The 22,557-nt window shown below is 38.7% G+C and overlaps 1 protein-coding gene across 1 annotated transcript in view; it reads left to right on the forward strand.

Annotated features, from left to right (window-relative positions):
- The window catches only part of LOC129755197 (homeobox protein araucan), an 80,722-nt gene that overhangs the window by 27,376 nt on the left and 30,789 nt on the right, over positions 1 to 22,557 (forward strand). Inside the window, exon 2 of the mRNA XM_055751571.1 lies at positions 18,569 to 18,940. Coding sequence (XP_055607546.1) covers positions 18,569 to 18,940 — 372 coding nt within the window. The remainder of the gene's footprint in view (positions 1 to 18,568; positions 18,941 to 22,557) is intronic.

Raw genomic sequence — 22,557 nt, forward strand, 5'->3', positions numbered from 1 at the left:
ATTTGTGAGTTCAACTCGCCGATTCCGATTACAACGTTAGATTGGAGATTATCATAAATTATCCGGTTGTCTTTCACTGTGTTGTATTTCTTCATTTACCGTTCCGTTCCGAAGAAGACCGAAACGACTTCTGCTTATCGTTCCCAGTAGCCGGACGCTCAAAATACTTCTACTTTCTGATGTTAAAAGCTTTGTCCATCCACCGAAGAATATCGCATGTTAGTACTAATGTTTTACCTAGTAAACCAATAAACAATGAACCATTTTTTCTGCCTCTTCTCTTCTGTTCGTCATACCATTTGTGCACCAGTCACGCCAGTCACGCTATGTCATTACTTAATGAAATTTATTATTTTACATTGTTCAGCTTTAACATTTTAATAGAATTAAAAATGAGTGTTAATTAACCCACGGTTCCATTTCTGCTTGCGAATATTTCTTGCATTTTATTTTGTTACTGAGTCGGAGTGCTGCCAAGCGAAACTGGTTTACAACTTATTCAAAACAGGCAGATGGAACATTGTCTATCAGATATGAAACATACGTTTGAACAAACGGAATAAAATACAGTCCACTACTGATTACTGGACCAGCCCCTCCAGTCTTGCTTACGAAACGTCTCAGACGATCAAGTTTCATCACATCCTACTAATTATCCATAAAAGTCTATCGCCCCACATTTTATCCGCAATGCTAAAGACTTGGAAATTGTGTGTATTCGGTGACAGAACGTAAAATCATCAATCTAATTTATTAACACCACTGCTGGCTGCTAGCTGCCCAGACAACAAGCGACGCGGGTCGTTCTTTGCCCTATGCGGTCGTCGAAGTCACCGGGAAGAGGTGTCCAACCCAAATTACTCACCATGCTACAAACCTCACACAGGCGGACTGAACTCGGACGGGAACCGATAACTCAAAGTCGGCGGCCTAAAACAAAGGTGTAAAATGGAAGAAACCATCTGTTCTCGCTGCTCCGTGGCGGTTCTCACATATCGAGAAGACAATATATGCGATTCGGGGACGGGACAAAAAAAAATTATACCAAAGAAGTAGTCGACATTTTTGGTCGTTTGGCGTTATTTTTAGACCGCGCTGCTGTTGCGGCCGCTGCTGCTGCTTCGAAAAATTCGCGCTGTGTCTTTTTTGGACTCTCTAATCTTGATCTCACACGCTCGAGACAAGGTGTTAAGGTGCAACCAGAAGAAGAAGCAGATGAAGGAAAACATGGATTAAAACTAACAACACTTCCCCGCCTGCTTTGCTGAGGCACGACAAGAATTATGATCCCTATAGACGATCAATTTGAAAAATTTGGATCGCCTTTCAACGCCTGCTGAAACTAGATACTTCAGAAAATGTGCGCGCCGCTGCTCGGTGGTCTCTTCAATCGAATAAGTTGCGCTGGTTTGCTCTCCATACGCTAACGAAGCTATGTAAGCTATTTGCGCTGATCCTGGTTCCGAAAAATAGTCACGAAACCAGATACGCGACAGCCAAATAAATGAAGAGGTGAGAACTTGGTCGAGATTAACGTGTTGGGAAGGCTTCTAATGGACGTTAATGTGCTATACGGCACGGAATTCCAAAATATCGTTCAAATCATTGAAATAAATATATCAAGTTCACTTTCAAGATGGCAACACCTTCATTGTTTAACAACTTTTATTTCCATTCCCAAATTTGCATACACGCAAACGCCAGGGTTTCGAAAATTTACTCGGTTTGAATATTAATTTCGAAATAATTTGCTCGTGTTCATGAGGTTTCAATTTCGGCTAGTAAAACCAACTCACAGAGCATCGAAAACTCTGCTTTAACATCGATAATGTCCCACGATTGGTTGTGCTGTGAATATCACATCCGAAATCATCATTCTTGTTTCGTTTCGTTTTGCGTGTCATTATTGTTGTCCAATCTAGAGAGGAAGAGAAGATGCAAAACAACGAGCCGTTTTCTTGGGAAAGAACAATCTTATTTTTCAGAAAGAAGAACAACATTTCGCTTATCTCACCTAATAGTATCACTCTAGAAAACCACTAAGACTCATAATAAGTCTAGAATTCCTTTCAATAAAAAAAACGTCATTAAACTCGCTATACTTTCGATTGACTAATATTTGGTGAATGTTTTCTCGAATATTTGGATACAAATGAATAGTTAAGCGATATTTCGCTCGAATGGATTAACCGTTTTCTTTCATAATCCGGTAGATAAATAATCACATTTCGGCGAGATAACTCAAAACTTCAAAATTCGGCATTCGATGTGGTCTGGTCGATCAAACTAAAACCTCCCCGAAGCCACTAGATATGATCCAAGCAGTAGAGACGGTACCATTTTTAGCAACAAACAGATTCATGGCCGGCCTCGATTGGAGCAATAAAGCGAGTTCTCTGAATTCTTGGCCAATTGTGATAACGATTCGGGAACTGCTAATTTACGGCCTACTGCAGCAATAAAATATATTTTTTAAACATTACAACTTTTACACCCCACTGAACTCTGGGCAGTTTACCATTTGTTTTTTTTGCTGGGCGTCCGAGCACGCAATTCGGCAACGCGCACGAAGCCGCAAATGTATAGAAAGTTCACACAAGCGCAACGATCGTGGTGGTGTCTATTCGTACACGTTGTATTGCAAGTTATTTTTATTGCTTTTGTTTATCTTTTTTATGCCACTTTTTTTTTAAATGCAAAAAGGTCAAATGTTGCACCGAAAATTGCGCGCCCGCTGACCGACCGCAGACTTCCACTCCCGTGCAGACAGTTCCGACAAGGAACGGATAGAATAATTTATAGTGAGTGTATAAGTTTTTATTTCTCCTTCTCCAGTTTTCCGGAGCCGAAATCTTCCTGTTTTTTTATGAAGGTATATTTTTTTTTCGGGGAGATTTCAAACTTTCGGCAAACAGAGCGCAGCCTTGCTTGTTTCCCATAAAATTCAACTTTTTATAGGAATTGTGGTGCCTGGATGACCTACCACTTTGTGTGCTTTGGCTGTACGCCATTCTTCTTACGCGTTTTCTCTTCTAGGGCCAAGGGTAAGACCTTAATGCCAACAACATTCGTTTGCCACTGCCTTTTCACACATGATCGAACTTTTTTGCCAAACGATCGGAAACGGCAGACATTATCTGTTTAATCAATTTTCGGACCGATACAATCTACGCGACTATTTAGACCACACCGGAAGTATTAATATTTATAGCCCAGTTAGCTTCACCGCAAAGCAGAAAAGAATGATTTTACTGTACAGAACCAGGCAGAATACTGCTAACGAAAATTGTTGTGACACTTTTTCCCAAGCATAATGAATTATGATCACATTAAAAATCCAAAGAGAAAACATTCTAGCCCGCTTGGCCGACTAATGAATAGCAGAAAAGGATACACGCTCATCGAAGTGCTTTGTACGCTAGGATGACGATTGAAATCCTTATCCAAACACACCCGGCGACCGACCAGCAGGATGAACTTTGTGAATGCGATCCGATCTGATGACGCTGGAAGGGGACGACGAGGGTGGAAAACCAATAAAAGCCAAATACATCACCAACCGCAATGCTTTGCTCGTTTTTGTCTGTTATTCCCTAACTCTGGTACCTATTCTTCAGGAGATACTCGGACGGAAACTCAGTCATGCTTCGAAGTGAGGTTGAACGGTTCATATGATTGATTTAGTTTTTGCGAATCGAAGTAGCGAGATATTTACGTCATTTCATTTATCAAAGGTAGCTTTGAAAGTAAAACAATACAAAATAAAAATGGTTATTACTTGAAATTTGAAGTGATCCCAGGTAAAATAAAAAAATATAATGATTCAACACAGATGAACAATGTTAGCTAAACTTTTGTTAAAATATTACGATGTTCCTGCATCGAAACAATTGTTTCAGTGAAAAATTTCACCACATTTCCTACTTATATAAATCATTTGATATTGCCCCAACATCATTCAATAGCCTCTAAAGGCCTGTGTAATGATTCAGCTCATCCATAGTGCAAACATAAACACAGCTTGCCCGAGCATCCTGATCCGAGTTCATTTATCTCTCACCTTTTCGCCACATTGCTGGTGGCTTACTCGCATCATCCATCGTCCTCCGCCTGGCGAGCAACCCAAACAGATTCAAATCCAATTTCACGTCTCAAAAGGCCTAACCTTCCAACACCTAAAATAATACTTGAGTTTATCTTTGGTGACGTTTTGGTTTTATTTTCGACTGTGGAATCCCAACGGATGTTCGCTCATTCGGATTCCCTCGTTCTCAGCCCGGATGAATAGAAGAATAATCAGGGAGGATGAATGGAAGGGAAGGACAAATACAGGTCTCGTTGGGATTCTTCCTAATGCTCGATCATTTATTATGATTTAATGTATTATTTACACTAAATGGCGAGGAGAGAACCTAAACTTATCATTGAGAGTGTCGTTTATGCTTTCTTACGCCCAGATTGGTTGCCCACCGAGTGTTTTCATTTTCAATGTAAATATTAATATTAATAAAATATTACAGTTTACGATACAGAAATTTATGTCACTCTTTTTCGTTTCTTCGCACCTTGTCTGAAGATGGGATGAATCGAAATCGCGAGGGGAGGAGAGATCATCAAAAGCATAACGGAAGAGGGTAACACATTGTGTGTGATACCATTTTATACGACTATGGAATAAAAATGAAACGTTTTTATTGGTCTCGTCGTATGGTCTAACATCGAATTTTGGTCCTGCCGAAACGCCCTTCGCTCAGGTCGCTAGGAACCATCTCCGGGGATATTGCGTGCTGATGAAAGCAGCAGCATCATAGATGTGTAGATCTAGGAGATTGTTCCAACAACTCCCTTCCGACTCGGGTCGCCTGCAAGCAATCGTTGTGCTCGGAACGACCAGTGTCATGTGGCGAATCCCTTCCGACGACGATGTTGGGATCCAGTTGTTATCATCGCGTTCTACTAGTGTGTTGAATTCCCTCTATCACACCCACCGGCACACGACGCTCTCGTTTGGTTTTTATTGTTTATTTATGGAAAATCTGTTTCTTCGTTCCGGTTTAATGTGTTTATTAACACTATCATCATCTAATGTGATTAGGTGACATGGAGCGGCGTTAAGTTTTCATCACACAATATTTATCAACTGTTTGAAGTTTTTTTTTCTTATTCTTGAGCTTGAAAATTACTTTTCTTTTCTTTTGCCACAAACAGGAATTTTTTCATGCTTTTCGAAAAAAAATTCCAACCCTCATCAAAGTCTTGATCTCATATCCCACTGTACCACATGTAGGATATTCTTGATTTTTTTTCAAGCGATACTGCTTGTCGGTTTACTTTTTCGCTACGATGGATTCGATTATTTGTCAAAAAGAAATTGCCGTTTTGAACAGATTGACTTTTCATTCAAGCATTGTTGATGGATTGGGTAAATTTCGGGCATCCTTCATCCAGGTACAAACGTTTGGTAGAACACGTCACAAAATCGAGAACTTATCTTCAAAGTCAGTATTTGATTAAATGTTTTCGAAGTCTTAACTTAGGATGTTTCCAAAATTGTAGACCGATTCATAGTTGAACTTTTTTTTTGCATTTTCCGACTAAATTAATCAGATACTTGAAATATTGAAGACAAAAAGTTTTCTTACATTTGTAGTTTTTTTTTTAAATGTTTCGATAGCTTTTGCTCTTTAAAATATATGCAGATATTTTATTTTTTATAAATTTTTGTTCGGAAATTCATTTTTGTCAATTTTTTTCCCAACGGAGATTGTCGTAAATGGCAGGCTAATGGATAGACCCATGGAGCCATACAAGAAGTGTACGATCATGATATTTTTTTTCCTGCGTGATAATCATCTTGGATGCAGTAGCTGTTTTCCAGTAATCCTTTAATGTACTGGCGTCGCACGCATTAGCTTGAAAATTGAGAGGTAAAAAGATCAAACGAAGGAAAGCAGAAAAAACTCGAGATCAGCTAAGTTCAAGCGCTAAGCTTCTTTACGGTCCATAACTGGAAAATCGCCGTCAGAAATTCAAAAACTCGTAATCCCTTTGTAAGAAACTGATATGTTGTAATAATGAATCATCGCTAACGAGACGGACGCGCTGCCTGAGCCTTCTGGTGTTGAAAGATTTTTTTTATTGCTCTACCAACCCGCTTAAAACTCGAGCCATTTCGGGCTCATCATAAGTAGCTTTACGCGGGTCGGTAGAAAAACATACTGCATGAACCGGTTTTCACGTTGCGACGACAAACGCCGATCATCGATGTTTATAGATTTTATTTAAATCAATCGTGTATTGGAAGAAACATACACTGTCACCTTTTCGAGCAACACAGTCCGATCTCGATGGTATAAATAAAAATATTAAAACTCATATTTTATTGATGTTGTTTGCAACAAATCTTAGTATTACTCGTGCATACGCCATACGCGGCCGCTTGCTTGGATCTTGGAGGTTTATCAGCTAAATAGCTTACTTTGATGGTTCGAGCCAGCCAGCATCTACAACAGGCAACCTGCTAACTATATTGGCTAGCCACTATTCCAGATTTACTCAACCTTACCCACGGTGGCAATGTGTTGGTATTAATTTTATCGATCTTCCCTCTTCTCCTAACCCACTTTGCCTGGCGATAACTGTTCAGCTAGTCAATAAACTCGCCGTAGTTTTATTTGCTGTTAATTTATTAGCGTGTAATACATTAATCACGATTCCTAGAACTGCATGACGCGGCGAATGGTCTCTAGTAGATTTGTATGTTCTTTAAAACTCACTCACCAAAGTTGATTATATTAGTTTAACACTCGTCAGTGTTAGAGTATTAGAGAAATAATAAATTATTCAGAGGCAGAATGTCCTATGGGTGCGTAAATAAAATAATTAGCTGTAACCCTTAAACAAATTACCGGAGAGCTCCCCAATAAATTCAAGTGCTAATGCATGGTGGCACCTCCAATTACACTCACCTAGAGTCGTAAAAAGTGAAAAGTCGTAAAATTTGTTCCCGTAAGTCTCGTATAACACGGTAGCCGGTTTGTCACGGATTTCTGAGACTAACGGCGGTAGCTAAACCACGAACAATATGGCAGATCCGGCAGCGTGAATGTGTATGTAACGAGATGTTAAAAGTCTAATTAATTAAGGCTCTAAGGGACGCTCAGGGGAAAAAAAATAAAACAAAAAGAAATACACGTACAAGTAGATACGAGCTGGGATGACGGTGAGGTGACAGGTAGTACACAAACTCTTCTGCTGCTTTTTTTATACATATTCAAGTGCTCCCGTGCGTCAACCCGAGTTCACGTCGTCGTTGCCACGGATTGAGTTTCTAAGGCTCGAGAGATTTCACCGCACACAGCACCGTAAGGAGCGTGAATCGATGTAACCTGAGGAAACGACATGGTTTCTACTCGACCAACAGTGCGGGTTTCGTTGCCAATTGCTGAACAGAACAGTTTCCGGTCGAGCTCTCTTGTTTTGCTGAAAGTAGTGAAATCTAATATTTTTACAACAAAATGACGATAAATTGCAACCGGCCGACAAGCTTTGCACACAAACTGAAACCTAAAAGTGGAAAATGAAAACGTGAGCATTTTTGTTGTTTTTAACTCGGGTGTACGCTTTTGGCCGCATTCAGGAGTATCGGGTTATCGGCCGACTCTAGCTAGCTAGCTAGGCTGCCCGGTGAGTCGCCATTTTGTACCAAGATAAGGTTAATTTAACTCGTTAGATGTGTGTCTTCCTTCATGGATGAGAGGTTTTTATTTCGTACTGACTGCCAATAAAACGATATTTTTGATTCACATTTGAGATTTTTTTTTATCATGCTACAAGTAATAACTCCACAGCTCATCGTAAAAGCCACAATCAAAGTTCCGCAACTACTGAAAATCCTTCAATACATAAATCACTCTGCTGATAAGCGTCGGCCTATACAAATGTCCGCGTAATCTATTCCAAACACGCGTCATTAGTGAGAATATAGTTTATGAACTTCACCGCTACTGCGCCGCCTTGAACGACAACAACGACTTGTTGACATTTGTCCGAGGTGCACAAATATTATCATATTTTATTGTACATAAATACGGTTAATTTAAAACCATAAACAAACATCGTTATTATTGTTGGCGTTGGTTGTTATTTTATGGTTTAGTAATTACGTTCACTCTTTCTATCTCGGCTATCTGTCTGGCTCAAAACTGGTCCCGCTTGTGCGCGCATGGGTTTTTCGAGTCTAGCCACCATCTACTACGTACTACCCAGCTGAAGGAAGGAACCGTTTTTACAACAACGACAGATTTACGACTGTATGCTCACGGCTTGCCGCTGACACTGGTGAAGCTTAATCCAACTTCCCTTCACACTCATTAATTAAATATTTTGTTGTTAAACTACGGCGACTACCTAGAATGAAGGGCTCTCCCTTCCTGTGGCCCTAGGATTTTTCCCGAAATCCAACATGGCTGCCGACAATTTTACCTGTGTAGTACAAAATATAAGGGTGTAATTTGACGCACGCAGAATCAAACCTGAATAGTTTTTTTTTAACGAACCCTAAAAGCGCTATGTGTCGCAATCCTAATGGTTCAACGGAAAAGACCCTTTTTGATCGAATTATGTACATCATGGTAATTAATTTTATTCAAACTTGCCTTATTTCCCCTCTTCCAGGTACGAAAGCCAAACCTGTACCTTTACGTATTACAATGTATTCTGTGCGATAGTTTGAATAGACAAGGTAGGGTAATTAGGAAACCTGGAAAAACAGGGGGCAAACCATACGCCATTTTGACCAAACCTTCTATGAGTGTGAAGATTGAGAATAAAACACAACTTTTTGGAAGGGCTTTATTATACTGTCCTGAAAATAACAAAAATATTACTTTTCGAACACTGTGAAAATTAATGTACAACAAATTTATTTACAACTAGCTGATCCCATACGAACTCCGTTTCGCTTTCAATTTGGAATATGTTATGAAAAGTTTAAATGAAAGTCAATTGCCAAGCATTTTCCAGATGCACTTCCGAATACATTGTTAAGTAATAATCGCAAAAATATTAGACGATCACTTTTCTGACTTCTGATACATAATTTGAAATCATGAATCAATTGACCGTGCCAAAAAACCGCATGTATAAATTGCAACTCGATCGTTGCATAACAACGCAATTATTGCCAGAAAATTAAATACCTTTTGGTGACCTCTTATACAATTTTTGATATCTGAAATCGATTACCCTTCCCTCAAAACTCCCGTTTGCAAATTTTCTAAGCAATCCATTGCATAATAACGTCAATATTGCTAAAAACGGTGAAAAATTAATTAATGTAGACGACCCCTTTCGTCGACCCCTGGCAAAACATTTGACATCTTAAATCGATTGCCCGTCCTTGAAAACTACCCTGTGCAAATTTTCATCCCAATCCGATGTATAATAACGACGATATTGCAAACATATGGAAAGATTAATATGGACGACCCCCTTTGCCGACTCCTTACACTGAATTTAATACCTGAAATCGATTGCCGTCCCTCAAATCTCTCGTGTACCAATTTTCATCTGAACCCGTTGTATAATAACGACAATACCGCATTAACAGTGAATAATTAATATGGACGACCCCTTTGGCAGACCCCTGACTATAATTTGGATAATTGAAATCTATTGTTTGTCCCTAATAACTCCTATGAGCAAATTTTCATCCCAATCCGATGTATGAAAACGTCAATATTACTAAGAAATTGAAAAGTTAATATGGACGACCCCACTAAACACTAAATTTGATTCTTGAAATCGATTGTGCATCACTCAAAACTATCGTGTACCAATTTTCATCTAAATACGATGTATACCAACGTCAATATCGCAAAAACAGCAAACATTGAATATGGACGATCCCTTTGGCCGACCCCTTACACAAAATTTGATACCTTAAATCGATTGCTCGTCTTTCAAAACACTTGTGCAAATTTTCAACACAATCCGTCGAAAAGTAACATCAATACCGTGATAACAATAATTGTCTTGTATGGACGATTCCCTTCAGAAGGGGTCATTCGAGAATCTGAAAACATTTTTCATCATTCCTGATCCTAATGAGAATTCATGCCAAATTTCAGACCTCTAGCTCTTAAGATGGCTGAGTCTATAGAGGACAAACAAACAAACAAACAAACATACAGAAATTGCTTTTTATATATAGATTTTGGTAGCAACTTATCTGGCCATATTAAAGCAACTTATCAAAAATATGAACGGTACCTCATTGATATCAATGTAGAAATTGAGTTGTATTGACAAAAAAGAGAAAAAACTTTAAAGTTGAACCTTCTCGGTCGAATGCTTCAGCACGATTCGCAATCGTACGGCTCATTCATCGATCAAATCACAGCTTGATAAGGTTTTCAGTAACCCGGTACTGTCGTTTCTGGCTACGATAAACATGCATTTGGAAACATTTACACGAGCTCCGGTACTCCGGTTCGTTATCAGCGATAATCAAATATTTGCCTTACCATCATCGGGTCATGCTCGGCCGAAATCAGTGCTGAACGCGCATCACTTCAAACACTCGACAATCCTGCCGCTCGTACCGATCTATCATTCCGACATGTTTCAACCATTCCGACAGCTATCTAATTTAAAGACAATTTACTGATAAAGCAAAATACTTTGCTCTTGTTTCACTGCGATTTGAGGAGCTCTGAGCTAACGATCGGACCAACCAACAACGGCTCCCAGTGTTGTTGTAGCTACGTGGTTTCGAGTGTCCCCCTGCATTGGCCAAGGCGATTCCTGGGATTTGTTGTGTGTACAAGTTCTACCAACATCGAACACCGTGTGTATAGTGTTACAAATTCCTTCATTTCGCGCTTGTCCACAACCGATGTTACTCAGGCCTCGCGCTGCTTTTTTTATTTATATATTTTCCACTCTTGATAACGAAATGATTGAGCTTGTTTGGTCGCTGCTCAACACTCAACGATAAAAATGAATAGATTATATTTACACTACGACACCGAAAAAACATACTCCCGGGACAAGTTCCTTGAATTATGTTCTGGCTACGATTGCATTTTAGGATGCCACCCAGCAAAAAAAAAACGAAAAATGATATAATAATGTCTGAGCTGCTGGGCCCCGTGAAATAAAACCATCAAAAAGCGCGGTAGTAGTTGAATATTAAACACATCCTCTTTCCATTAATGATCGCGCCCAAAAGTTATAGGTAGGTACCTACGTTCGCTGTTCAGTAACGAGCACCCGAAGAATGAGCCAACGAGATGATAGACCAACTGTCACCCCAACGAGCAGCGAGCGCACAATCCGGAACCCAACTCAGAATAGCGGGCCACTGCTAGTAACATAAAATGTAAAGCGTAATCCGATTATCATATTATTTCATGGTATAAACAAAATTTTCAAATCCATACAACGTGTCGAGTCAGCGACATGGCCTCTCTGTGTATTCATGTCGACAGAACAGAATTCATTCATTCCATCCGAACAAGAAGTTTAAGGGAAGAAAAATGTGAATCTGCCGGAAAATGTGGAACAATACATAAATCCCGCCAGATCCCGATTGTGCTCGTTCGTTTTGTTTGTGTTGGTCACTGAAAGCTCACTGGATGTTTATTCCATTCACATTTTACTTTGAGGTTATCGAAGAAAGAAAGGCTTTTCTCAGTTTGGAAATGATTTTCTGACTTGCAAGTTTTGATCAAAATTTAAATTTTGTTAAGCTCCACTTTCGACAAATTTTCATTTAAAAAAATTGATGAAAATAAAACAGCTGAGTTCTTCTTTAGCAGTAATATTTCAGGTTATCATTGAAAACCAAAGGTTTTTAAAATACACCTCATAATATTCTTTCCGCTTTTCCGATGACATCTCAAGGACCATTAAAGAACGATAGCCATCAAAAACAAAATACTAGCTCAGGAATCACATCCAACAAGTTGACATTGACTCCTGAAGCGTCATTTTTCATTTTCCAGTAGCAGTATACCTACATTGTATGGATGTATGTTTACGAGATTCTGCTTAAATAGCTTAAATTGATGTTGATGGGTCGAAAACCGGACGACAGCATGGCTGACACGAGCTGTCGATTATGACATCGTGGCACAGAGACATGGAATGTGTGCTATATCGAGAACTCTAAGAGATCGCGGGACCGGCAGATATGAGACAATCTTTAAACTGCCCTGAAATGGCAGTGACAGTTTACTGGTGCATCGTTGTTGGCTGTCGTGACAAGCCATGAATTATAGATACAATTGTAGTAAGCGTACCAGGATACTTAATCCAATTTTAAGTCAATAAATTATCAATTGCTTCCATTTCGATTCGGTAGCACTAGCAGCTGAGAGTGCTGTGCGGAGCATTAAAAATTAACGCGCTAGTATCGTTCTGGTTATAAACTTTTTCGCTTGCTAATTGATAGACATCGTGGCGTTTTTGGTTGTTGTGGCTGCCGAACCCGTTCGAAGCAGCGGGCGGCGGCGGCATCTAGAATTTCACGATATCGTTTCTGCTGTGCTTCTTATAACCGTTGCTTGGTTGTGCGATGGTAGTATTTCATCTGTTGATTATCCGAAGCCAATACAAACAAACAGCGACAAGACATCGAGATAGTCGTGGGCCTGCGATCTCGTTGACTGAGACACAGCCAGAGAACATAACCAAACAGAATCGACAAATGGCTGTTTTTAATAAAAACCATGTTTTTTCGTTGAGGTTTTGTGTGTTTTAAATGCTCTGTTGGCTGATCGATGCACGATTGAAAGGAAAGAAGATCAAAAGCTTTCTGCCGCTTTGCCACTCTCACGATGAAAGTTGACACTGAAGGCAAACGAGAGAGACACAAAGTTTGAAATCATGATACCTTGACCTCGTCGTAAACCTGGATGATCAAATCCATCCTCTGGTTGAGCAGCGAGAATTCTAGAGCCTTCAACATTCCGGACCAAGCTGAAAAATGTAACTTGAAAATGTGTTCAAGCGAAAAAATGTGCTTAAAGGTGTACACATGTTTATACAATCCATAGCTTTGATAAATATTGATTTGTTGTCCTTCTGAATCAAGCGCCAAAGCTGAGGGCAAACTAAGTACCATATGCGTGCGACCTCAGCCGAAGATAGGATTCAAGGGCTTTTTGAAACCATCAAAACCAACAAAGCAGGCGAGAATACATACAAACCGAATGGCGTACAGTTCAAAGGCGGCAAAGAAGCCCTATTCTGACGCTTCGGAATGGCTTGTTGGGAGACACTTAGTAAGCTATGGAAATGAGCCGTGTCTGCAACGACGAAGGACTATATATCAGCTCCGAACAGCCTTGCCAGATCTACGGATTTCTCCGTAGTTCTACGGATTTTAAGCATTTCTACGGAGCTACGGATCGATGTTCGAAATCTACGGATTTTCAGCATTTCCTACGGATTTTCTACGGATTATCGAATAAATTCAAGGGATTCTGCGGATAAATGAAAATTCTACCTGACGACCAAAAAAAAAAAAGGTCATCATGTTTTATTTTAGCGAAATCAGTACATTTTTCGATTTTCCTCAAATCTACGGACTTGAGCGGTTTTCAATCTGGCAACGCTGGCTCCGAAGAAAAACGGAATGCCACACCTTGTAAGTTTTGTGTCAAACTCGACATACATACATCACCAATAGGCAGCATAATTTGTTTACTCAGCGTTTTATTTCACTCCAGGACCAAGTACCCTCGCATAGACAACTTTTCTCCCAGCGTAACTCCTCACTCGAATAAAGAAAAAAAAATGTATTCAAGAACCTTGCAGTTTATTCGGCTGGCTTATACATATATTGATCAAACAAAACGCGCAGATTGTGTGTAAACTTTCAGCTGCCAGCCGATTTCACGAGAAGGGGGGGGCGCAACAGGGTGGGTGTGGTTGGTTTCAACCACTTCACAGGCGCCTTCCCTAATCCTTATGTGCGATTTTTACGAGCCATTAGAGTCAACTTTAGCCACGCATCACCATCTGTGTCAATAAACTTGTTTATGTATACAACATTTGCACTGATTGTCAGTGATTGCTCAAGTATTTTTTTCGTCAACTTATACAGACAAGAAGTTGTATATTTTTTTAGTTTCTGCACTATTAAAATGTGAACATTTGAATGAAGGAACAATATGATAGAATTTGTCACTGTGATCGAAAACCATCAATAGTGTTTTTTATAAGACAAAACAAATGAGAAAAAAAGAAAAAAAAGAATGAAATTAACCCATTTTGTCTGTGATTGATTCGTATCAATCAGAAGGCTGGTAGCTTTTATATCCTAGCTCTTCGTTTTTTTTCTTCGATAAATCTTTGAACTCACAAAACGACAGCCTACTGCAATCTATCATTCAACGACAAACCGTAAAGCCGCTCCCAATAAAATTCAGAAAAATATTGTTTTATTATTATGACATTCGAGTGTGCTTTATTTTGTTTACTTTCGGGTATTTTATGGCACCCAAACGCAATGGATTCGTACACGGTTCAACGAGTTTAGGTTGTTCGACAAAGTGTCTGTACCTTGGTGTTACCCCAATTTTCGCGCGGTAGTAATAAAATGAAGATTTCGAAGCGTTGCTATATGGATTCAGTAGTCAACCACGAGCAGTTGTTCCAATCGTCTTTAATTGTGTAGGCATTTTGCTGATGTTGAATTATCGTTCCATAAATGTTCTACGAGTAGCTACACAATGTTTAACAAAACAATCGTTTCTTCTTTTTTCAGTAAATCTCATAAAGAGAAAGAAACGAAAATCTTTTCTGGTTATCATTTAATGTTGTGAATATGAAAGATTAGCTAGGTTTGTTGAATGCCTTTGAATTTGAAAGCATAAAAAATCGCTGTTATTATGTCGACCGAAGTAGTGCGATCAAGATTAAACATAATAAAAAAGAGCAAACATGGCTGCTAAATTCATTAAGCATGACCACGCCCATAACTCAAAAGCATATTGCTAAGAGGTTATTGTGTTAATGCAAACAGTAACCAGTCAAAATTATAGGGTAAATACCAGGCCCGAGCGTTAGCTTTAACAAACTCATATTCCGTGACTCACGTCACCCCTCCCCTTATTTAGGAAACTCGAGCTGTAAAATAAAAGAAACCCGCGTATGAGAGAAACAGGAATGCTGGCGCATAAACCCGAATTGTATCGCGAGAACAAGGTGGGTATGGAAGTAGAAAAAAAGGTCTACACAATAACAAGTCAGCAAACTGAAATCATTCATCATCATCATAATCGTCATCGCGATCATGAAATCTTTTTGCTTCGGTGTATTTTTCATTTCAAACACGTGTACTTGTATGTTTCATCAATAAGCAGACCAAAATTCAAAGTTTTTTTTTTTAATTTACCATTTGAGGTAACTTTTCAAATAAATTTCCTGCAAGTGTGTCAAGCCACCCTTACTAATATTAAACCAATTTAATTGAAATTTTTTCTGCTGTTCATGTCTGAGCATGCTATGACAAGGGTACTTAGAAAAGGTTGACCATATACATATATCAATTTAGCGGCGCACGCAGTCATGCATACCTGATGACGATGTCGGCCTTTGACGGACTAATTGTGCAACTTAGTGGAAATAATTTAGACTCAAGATGGTTTGTTTTTGTTTGATTCCGCCGTATTCAAAACAACAACAACAACCTTGGCACTCCATGTTCGAACAAATTGAAATAAAAAAAGCGCCTAAAAGGGAAAACATGTGGAGAAACAAATCGATACATGGCTGTCATCGGCTGTCAGTGACCCAATCGTACGGAAAAAGTAATAGGAATACCGATCAGGAACATTCCGATACGTTTCAAGTCTCATGTTACCGATCCCAGCCAAAAGGAAGATTTTTTAATATGAGTTCATGAAGTCTGCTCGTTCGTAGCTTTCTCTATCGAATATGAAAAAAAATATTAGTTTTTTTTTTTCAACATTAATCTGAAAGTCCATTTTTTAATGTTTATTTACTATTACCATTCTGTGTCATGTATCACCGGATAAAATACGTTGGTTTCTCCACATGTACAATGTTTATAATCAAAAACAAAGGCAACAAACCGAAAAATGTCATGAAACGAAGGTCCTGCTAACTTGCAACATTACACAAACTCGACAACTGTTCGTTTTTCCTCACATTGAAACCTCTGGCACAACGCGGTACCGATTTCAGCTGAAAAAGGGTAGAAAATTGAATGTACAACTCGTTTTTCATACTCGATTGTGTACCAGTTAATAAGTTGTCAGTCAAAATTTGCGTGTTGCAACCGGATGAAGCGAACAACCCGCCGTGTGCCCATGTAGAAACAATCTATTTATCGAACATACAATTTTTCCGATACCGATACCGATACCAGACCAGCTCTCGTCGACGACCAGGCGGCAAAAAGGTAAAAACATAGTTTCCATTTTCATTGAATTCGCAATACTGACACTGCCTGCACTGGCTCTCCTGCTTCACGCCATTCTTCTCCCAGCCTAGCCCTGATACCGCAAACAAATTGTAGTTGGCTATGCCACACATCATATCGGATAGACATATCACAGACAGTGAGACATGTGCGCGAATTCCTCCCGGCATGCTTTGATTATCATGATAGGGTTGAATTGAAATGGAAAACGCTCACCCCGTCAGAGCAGGCCTTTTGTGATTATTGGCGGGAAGTTTAACAGTGCAAAAAATGATTTGCTGTAAATAGTGTTGTTGTTTTTTTTTTTTTTTAATTTTCACGTTGCGTCATTTTCACGTGGTTTCAACCGACAATTTCAGTCCGACAACAACACCGGTTTTTCCAGCGCACATCGAAACATCATGTTAACAATTTTCCTGTATGTTCAAGGTATGTTTCGTTAGCACTTTGTGAAATGTAGCTGTGATTTTCACTTTAGCGTGATCGTATTGATTATCGCTTTCTCACTCGACCTACCGGATGGAAACAATTAAGCATATTATATTTCGCGCATTTTGCCACACGATTGGCGGAGCAAAATTTTCTATGTTGTGTTAAATTTTTCAACTTTGTTTCCCTTAATTTAATAGCCAGATTGTTCATACAACAACAGAAATCTTTCTGCTAGATTGTTTTGTCAAACATATACACATCTCTTTTCCCGGGTTTCTGAGGATTAGAATCGGTTGAGTAAGCACAGAATGGGATTTGGCACCCTCGTTGTTCTTCCCTGGGGAAACTACTGCGTTCCATTTGTATCACCCTGAAACAACATGTCAATTGACTCTCAGCCGAAGCCCTTTCAGGTTGCTAATTTCGAATAATTGAAAGGAAAACAATTTTCTCGTTCCATTTGCTCTTGTGCAAATGTGCTTTCAACTTGGCAGATGAGATTGGTTTGACAGCTTCGAGTGAGGACTTTGCCAGCAGGACCTTTGCAGCTGCTCGTTTCGCTCTCCGTTCTCAGTATTCCGAAGGTTTGCGTTGACCATTTCACGGTTAATAACCGATATGAAAGGTGTCACGTCCTAGGTTGGCATTAGGCGATTATCCAAAAACCAACAATGCATGCCATGTTAAAAGGGCTGCATAAAGTCGAATGGACAGGATATGTCAGCCAATTTGAAATCGAAAAGTTAGCTGAAGCAGATAGAAGGAGCCTAAAATGGCTCAAATATTGAATGGTCGATGCTTGAACTTCGATTGCTCACTCTGGTATCAGTATTGAAAATAATATGGTGATATTATATATGTTTTATTTGATTTTTGGTCGATGTGTTTCAAAGCAATCACTAAATTTTTCGTTATAATTTTTCATATTTCAAAAGTAAACATTTTATGTTTTTCGTAGGCACGGTATGTCTCTCAAAATTATGCTTATGAAAAACTTATGTTACACTATCCAAAAGCCATAGAAATTGAAAATCTTGTTTTGTCATGCTTGCATTTTTCAGATTTGAAAGAATGTACAATGGAGATCATCACTGAGATACGAGCCAATCGAGCATTACTCGTAATCTTGGTGCTCGACGGGACGGAAAATATGTCTGATAACTGAGCTGCCAGTTGTCTTGACAGCGAATCAAAATACCTCGGCAGCTTGACACGATAGTGACATTTAAATGTATTTCTCGTAATTAATAAAACGCTGTTTGCAGTTCATCGAGGGAAAAAGATGAACAAGCAGACTGACTGGCTAGTTGGTTGGCTGACTGATGATAACAGAAAGAGCGAAAAAACGCCGTCTACAAGACTATTACGTTTTAATATACTATGACCGTGCCTAGTGAACTCGTATCAGATGCACTGCTCTTAAGGGGCGCTGCAGCCCATCATTACACGGAACCGCTTTTCGCGAGTGTATAATTTCCACTTGATTCGTTGTCTCGTAGCTGCCAAGCCGAACATGGCATTATGTCACGAACAACTTGTCTCAACTTCTGATTTGGGGCACACTAGGAGAGATGATGTATTTAAGCAGATGATTAAAAATTCTTTTAGCAATTTGAACCATTTCAAAATTTGCTTATCGCTCATGAATTTAATGTACAATTATTTTCTTTTTTTTTTCAGAGTACCACACCATCAGCGCCATCTGCCCCGTCTTCTCCACCCGCAGCACCAGTGGCCATGGCCGTTACTACGACAGTTCCTCCAGGAGCCCGCAGTACATCACCATGTTCTGCTACCTCAGGCCCTCCAACTTCCGGTAGCGGGCGATGTTGTGATACTGGGCGACCAATCTTCACAGATCCCATCTCGGGTCAAACGGTGTGTTCGTGTCAGTACGATCTGATTAACTACCAAAGGTTAGCTAGTGCGGGAATAGCAGGACCCGGCGGAGTACCACTGTCAATGTATAGTGCGCCCTACAGTCCAGAAACTATGGCTGCGTACTTTCCAGCGATAGGAGCCGACCAGGCGCCGTTCTACACAAATCCAGCCGTAAGTATCATATCGAAACACCGTAACGTTGTTGCTGTTTGCTTAATTGAGCCATTCCGTACGTGGCAGGGTATCCTCTCTTTGTATGTAAATAAGCTTCACCATAGCTCTACCTTTTCAAATCGTATCCCCACACAATGAATATCCTCCATTTCGGAAGAAATAGTGCCGTTCGGAGACAACATTTTTCCGAATTATTTCGCATGGCTGCCAAAATGGTCGTCCTGCTCAAAAGACTGACCGAGTACCATGGAATAACATGTCCGCAAACCCATTCACTTGGACTTGAAACCGTGTCGCTACGGTTTCTAGTTCTTGTGTCACATATGCGTTATCAAAAATGTAACATACCACATGGGATGTTAACATTGTGAAAACACAGTAAATGAATCAAAACGGACGCTCGCTACTATCTCGCTATCCCTGCCCACCCCCGCAATTGCCATTATTCGTCATCAGCACATTTGCCAAAATTCGCCGGCAGCGAGGACAAAGAAAAAACATTGTGTCTACATGGGTTCAACATACTCCAATCATACTGACCACATCTCAGTCGTTGCCTCCCTCAATCTATGGTGGGTATATCTCGCTCAGTCCATGGGATTAACCGCACACAAACATTCATACATATCCTACATAGCTGCCAGGGGCTTAGGAGAAAAAAAGAACGACACTCGAAAACTTTCATACCAAAAGTGGCACATGTCCAGTTCAGCTACGCTGAACAGCGTTCCCTTTTCACACTGTTCCTGCTATTCTATGATGTCCCGAAAACATGTGAAACCTTTATTCATGCGCGAGTAAAAACGGTAGCAGTTACACATAAAAAAACCCGATTTAATACACTTAACAGTGGATTGTAGCCTTTCTTACAGTCTTTAAATTATATTTGGATACACATGACACAAAATAATAAATAAATGATTGATTTATAAATTCTGAGTAATGATTAAAGTATTTCGAACGTATTAAATCCTTAATGAATTTAAGAAATAAAGATCCAATTTTTTTAAAAGATAAAAGTATTTTGAAATAATAAGAATATTCACATAAAGAATATAACATTATTGTAAGCTAATTGAAAATTTTTGAATGATTGAATTCTGGAATATCTTGTATGATCCCGTTTCTATGACATTATAATGTTTGAATTTAATCATAGGAAACCAGCATTTGCAACGGCAAGTGGAACTGAAGTTTGGAAAAACTTATACTCGTAAATATTTAATATATTTGTCTTTAAAAAATTATCAGGAAACTCCTAGATGAGTTGATCCTAGTATCACATTACTTTTTTTCAATAAGATTCTATTTCCCCTTTACAGCATGAGAACAGATCGGTAACAATATTAGGAAAGGGCGGATGCTGTTTCGAGAAAATTGCGTTTAAAGATTGACAACTCCATAAGCTAGGTCTAAGAATGTACTTTTAGCCCAGCTAATAACTCTATTTGTTTGCATTTGGCGCATACGCCCTTTGGAAAAATCGAACCAAGATTTTAAAAATAAATGGAAAAAACACGTTGTATATTCAAAGGCGGTTTTCTCTTCACACCACGAGCTTTTAGCGACGTTTGTGTGAATATTTATTTCGCCTTAAGTTATGCATGTAAAGAAATACTTCTCTTCTTCTTTATGGTCAGCCAAATTTTCAGCTAAACTGCCAAAAAGAGATACTTAAGGACCGTTCTAAAACAGGTAATTGAATTTGAATATTAACTTAATCGACCAAGTTTATTCAACTATGAAAAGATTGACCACTTTTTCTTTTTCAAAAATAAATAATTTTCATTTATTTATTTTTGAAAAAGAAAAAATGACCAAAGCGACATAATCGACAAAAATTAAAGTTATACTCTTCATTTTTAGACCTCTTCTAATTTATAGATATAAGATCATAATGTCATAGAAACGGGATCATACAAGATATTCCAGAATTCAATCATTCAAAAATATTCAATTAGTTTACAATTATGTTATTCTTTATGTGAAAATTATAATTATTTCAAAATAAGTCTTATAAACAATTTTGAATCTTAATTTCTTGAATTCATTTAGGATTTACTACGTTCGATATATTTTAATCATTACGCACAATTTACAAATCTATCATTTATTTATTATTTGGTGTCATGTGTATCCAAATATAGTTTATAGACTGTAAGAAAGGCTATAATCCACTGTTCAGTGTATTAGATCGGGTTTTTTTTTTATTTTGTCAGTTTTGTCAATTTTGTCAATTTTTTTTCATTTTGTCATTTTTGTCAATTTTATACATTTTGCAATCTTGTTTGGTCAATTCAGACAATTTTGTCAATTTTGTGCATTTTGCGAATTTGTGATTTTTTTTTATTTTGTCATTTTTGTTATTTTTTTCAATTTTGTCAATTTCATCAATTTTGTTAATCTTGCCCATTTTGTAAGTTTTGTCAATTTTGTCAGTATTGTGAACTTTGTGAATTTTGTCGATTTTGTCAATTTTGTCGATTTTGTTTATTTTGTCAATTTTGTTTTTGGTTATCGTGGTCAAAACGATTAATTCTGATCTATACGCATGTTCAAAACAAAAATTCCCAAATGCTTTCAACTCTACTCTGAAGGTTTTGGTGGCGCTACTGTTTGTTTATTATCTTTTATTGGCTTCAGCAGAGTTTGAATAGACTCTCAAGCCGTCATCGTCTACGCTAGACACCAACCCCAACAACAACAACGCAACAATTGCACAGGTTTCTCAATGCGAACGAAAAGCTTTGATCACGCAACGTAGAATCTCAAGAGAAAAAGAGAAAAGGGAACAAAAAACTAACCAAAGAGCTTAAAGCTCGAGAAAATTTGTCTTATTGGATGCAATTTGCTTCCACGGGCGAAATTATCTCCTGTCGTTTGTGCTTAGAAAAAGCTTCCTGAGCACGAACGGCACGTGAGAAGATGAGATGGTGTGCGTACCCTTCTCTGAGAAATTTATGCTTGAGGATCTATCGTTGGGCGGAGGAAGGATGAGACTTACAATCACTATCGAAATATTACGAAGTGATAGTTAACCCCCTATGCTTTCGGCATCAGGTAAATTAATGCATTTCCAATTGCGAGTAGGAGCTGCGGACTGAAGCATCAAAATGTTTTTATGTCCGAGTTTGGCCGCTTGCAGTTCTGGGCATCCAATCATGACCGATTTGCTCGTTAATTTTTCGTCAGAAATGTCATGTAGTCAATTTTATCATTTTGATGAATTTTGTCGATTTTTTCGGTTACAACAATTTTGTCATTTCGGTATCGAATTTTGAATACGGCGAATGCGCCAACTGTAAACAAATCCAGATAGTCACATAAATGCGTTAAACTATTCATTTTACATCCGAAAATATGATCTCCTTTCAATTTTTCTTATTTTAGTGAAGTTAAATTTAATTTTTTAAATAAGGCGAATAGCTTTTTTTATGAGTGTGTAATCCCACAGTTCATTCGCCCATTTCCCCTCGAAATTTTGTCGCGAACAAAAGGGCCAATAGTTATCTCGAGATGGAAAAAGGGCATTGAAGTTTTCGAAAAAAAAAATTCCAGGACGAGGAGATGCACAAATCAGTATTTATAAGATCGTTGAATGTGCTAATGTGTTA

The sequence above is a fragment of the Uranotaenia lowii genome, chromosome 3 (genome assembly GCF_029784155.1).
Source record: "Uranotaenia lowii strain MFRU-FL chromosome 3, ASM2978415v1, whole genome shotgun sequence".
NCBI classification, from domain to species: domain Eukaryota; kingdom Metazoa; phylum Arthropoda; class Insecta; order Diptera; family Culicidae; genus Uranotaenia; species Uranotaenia lowii.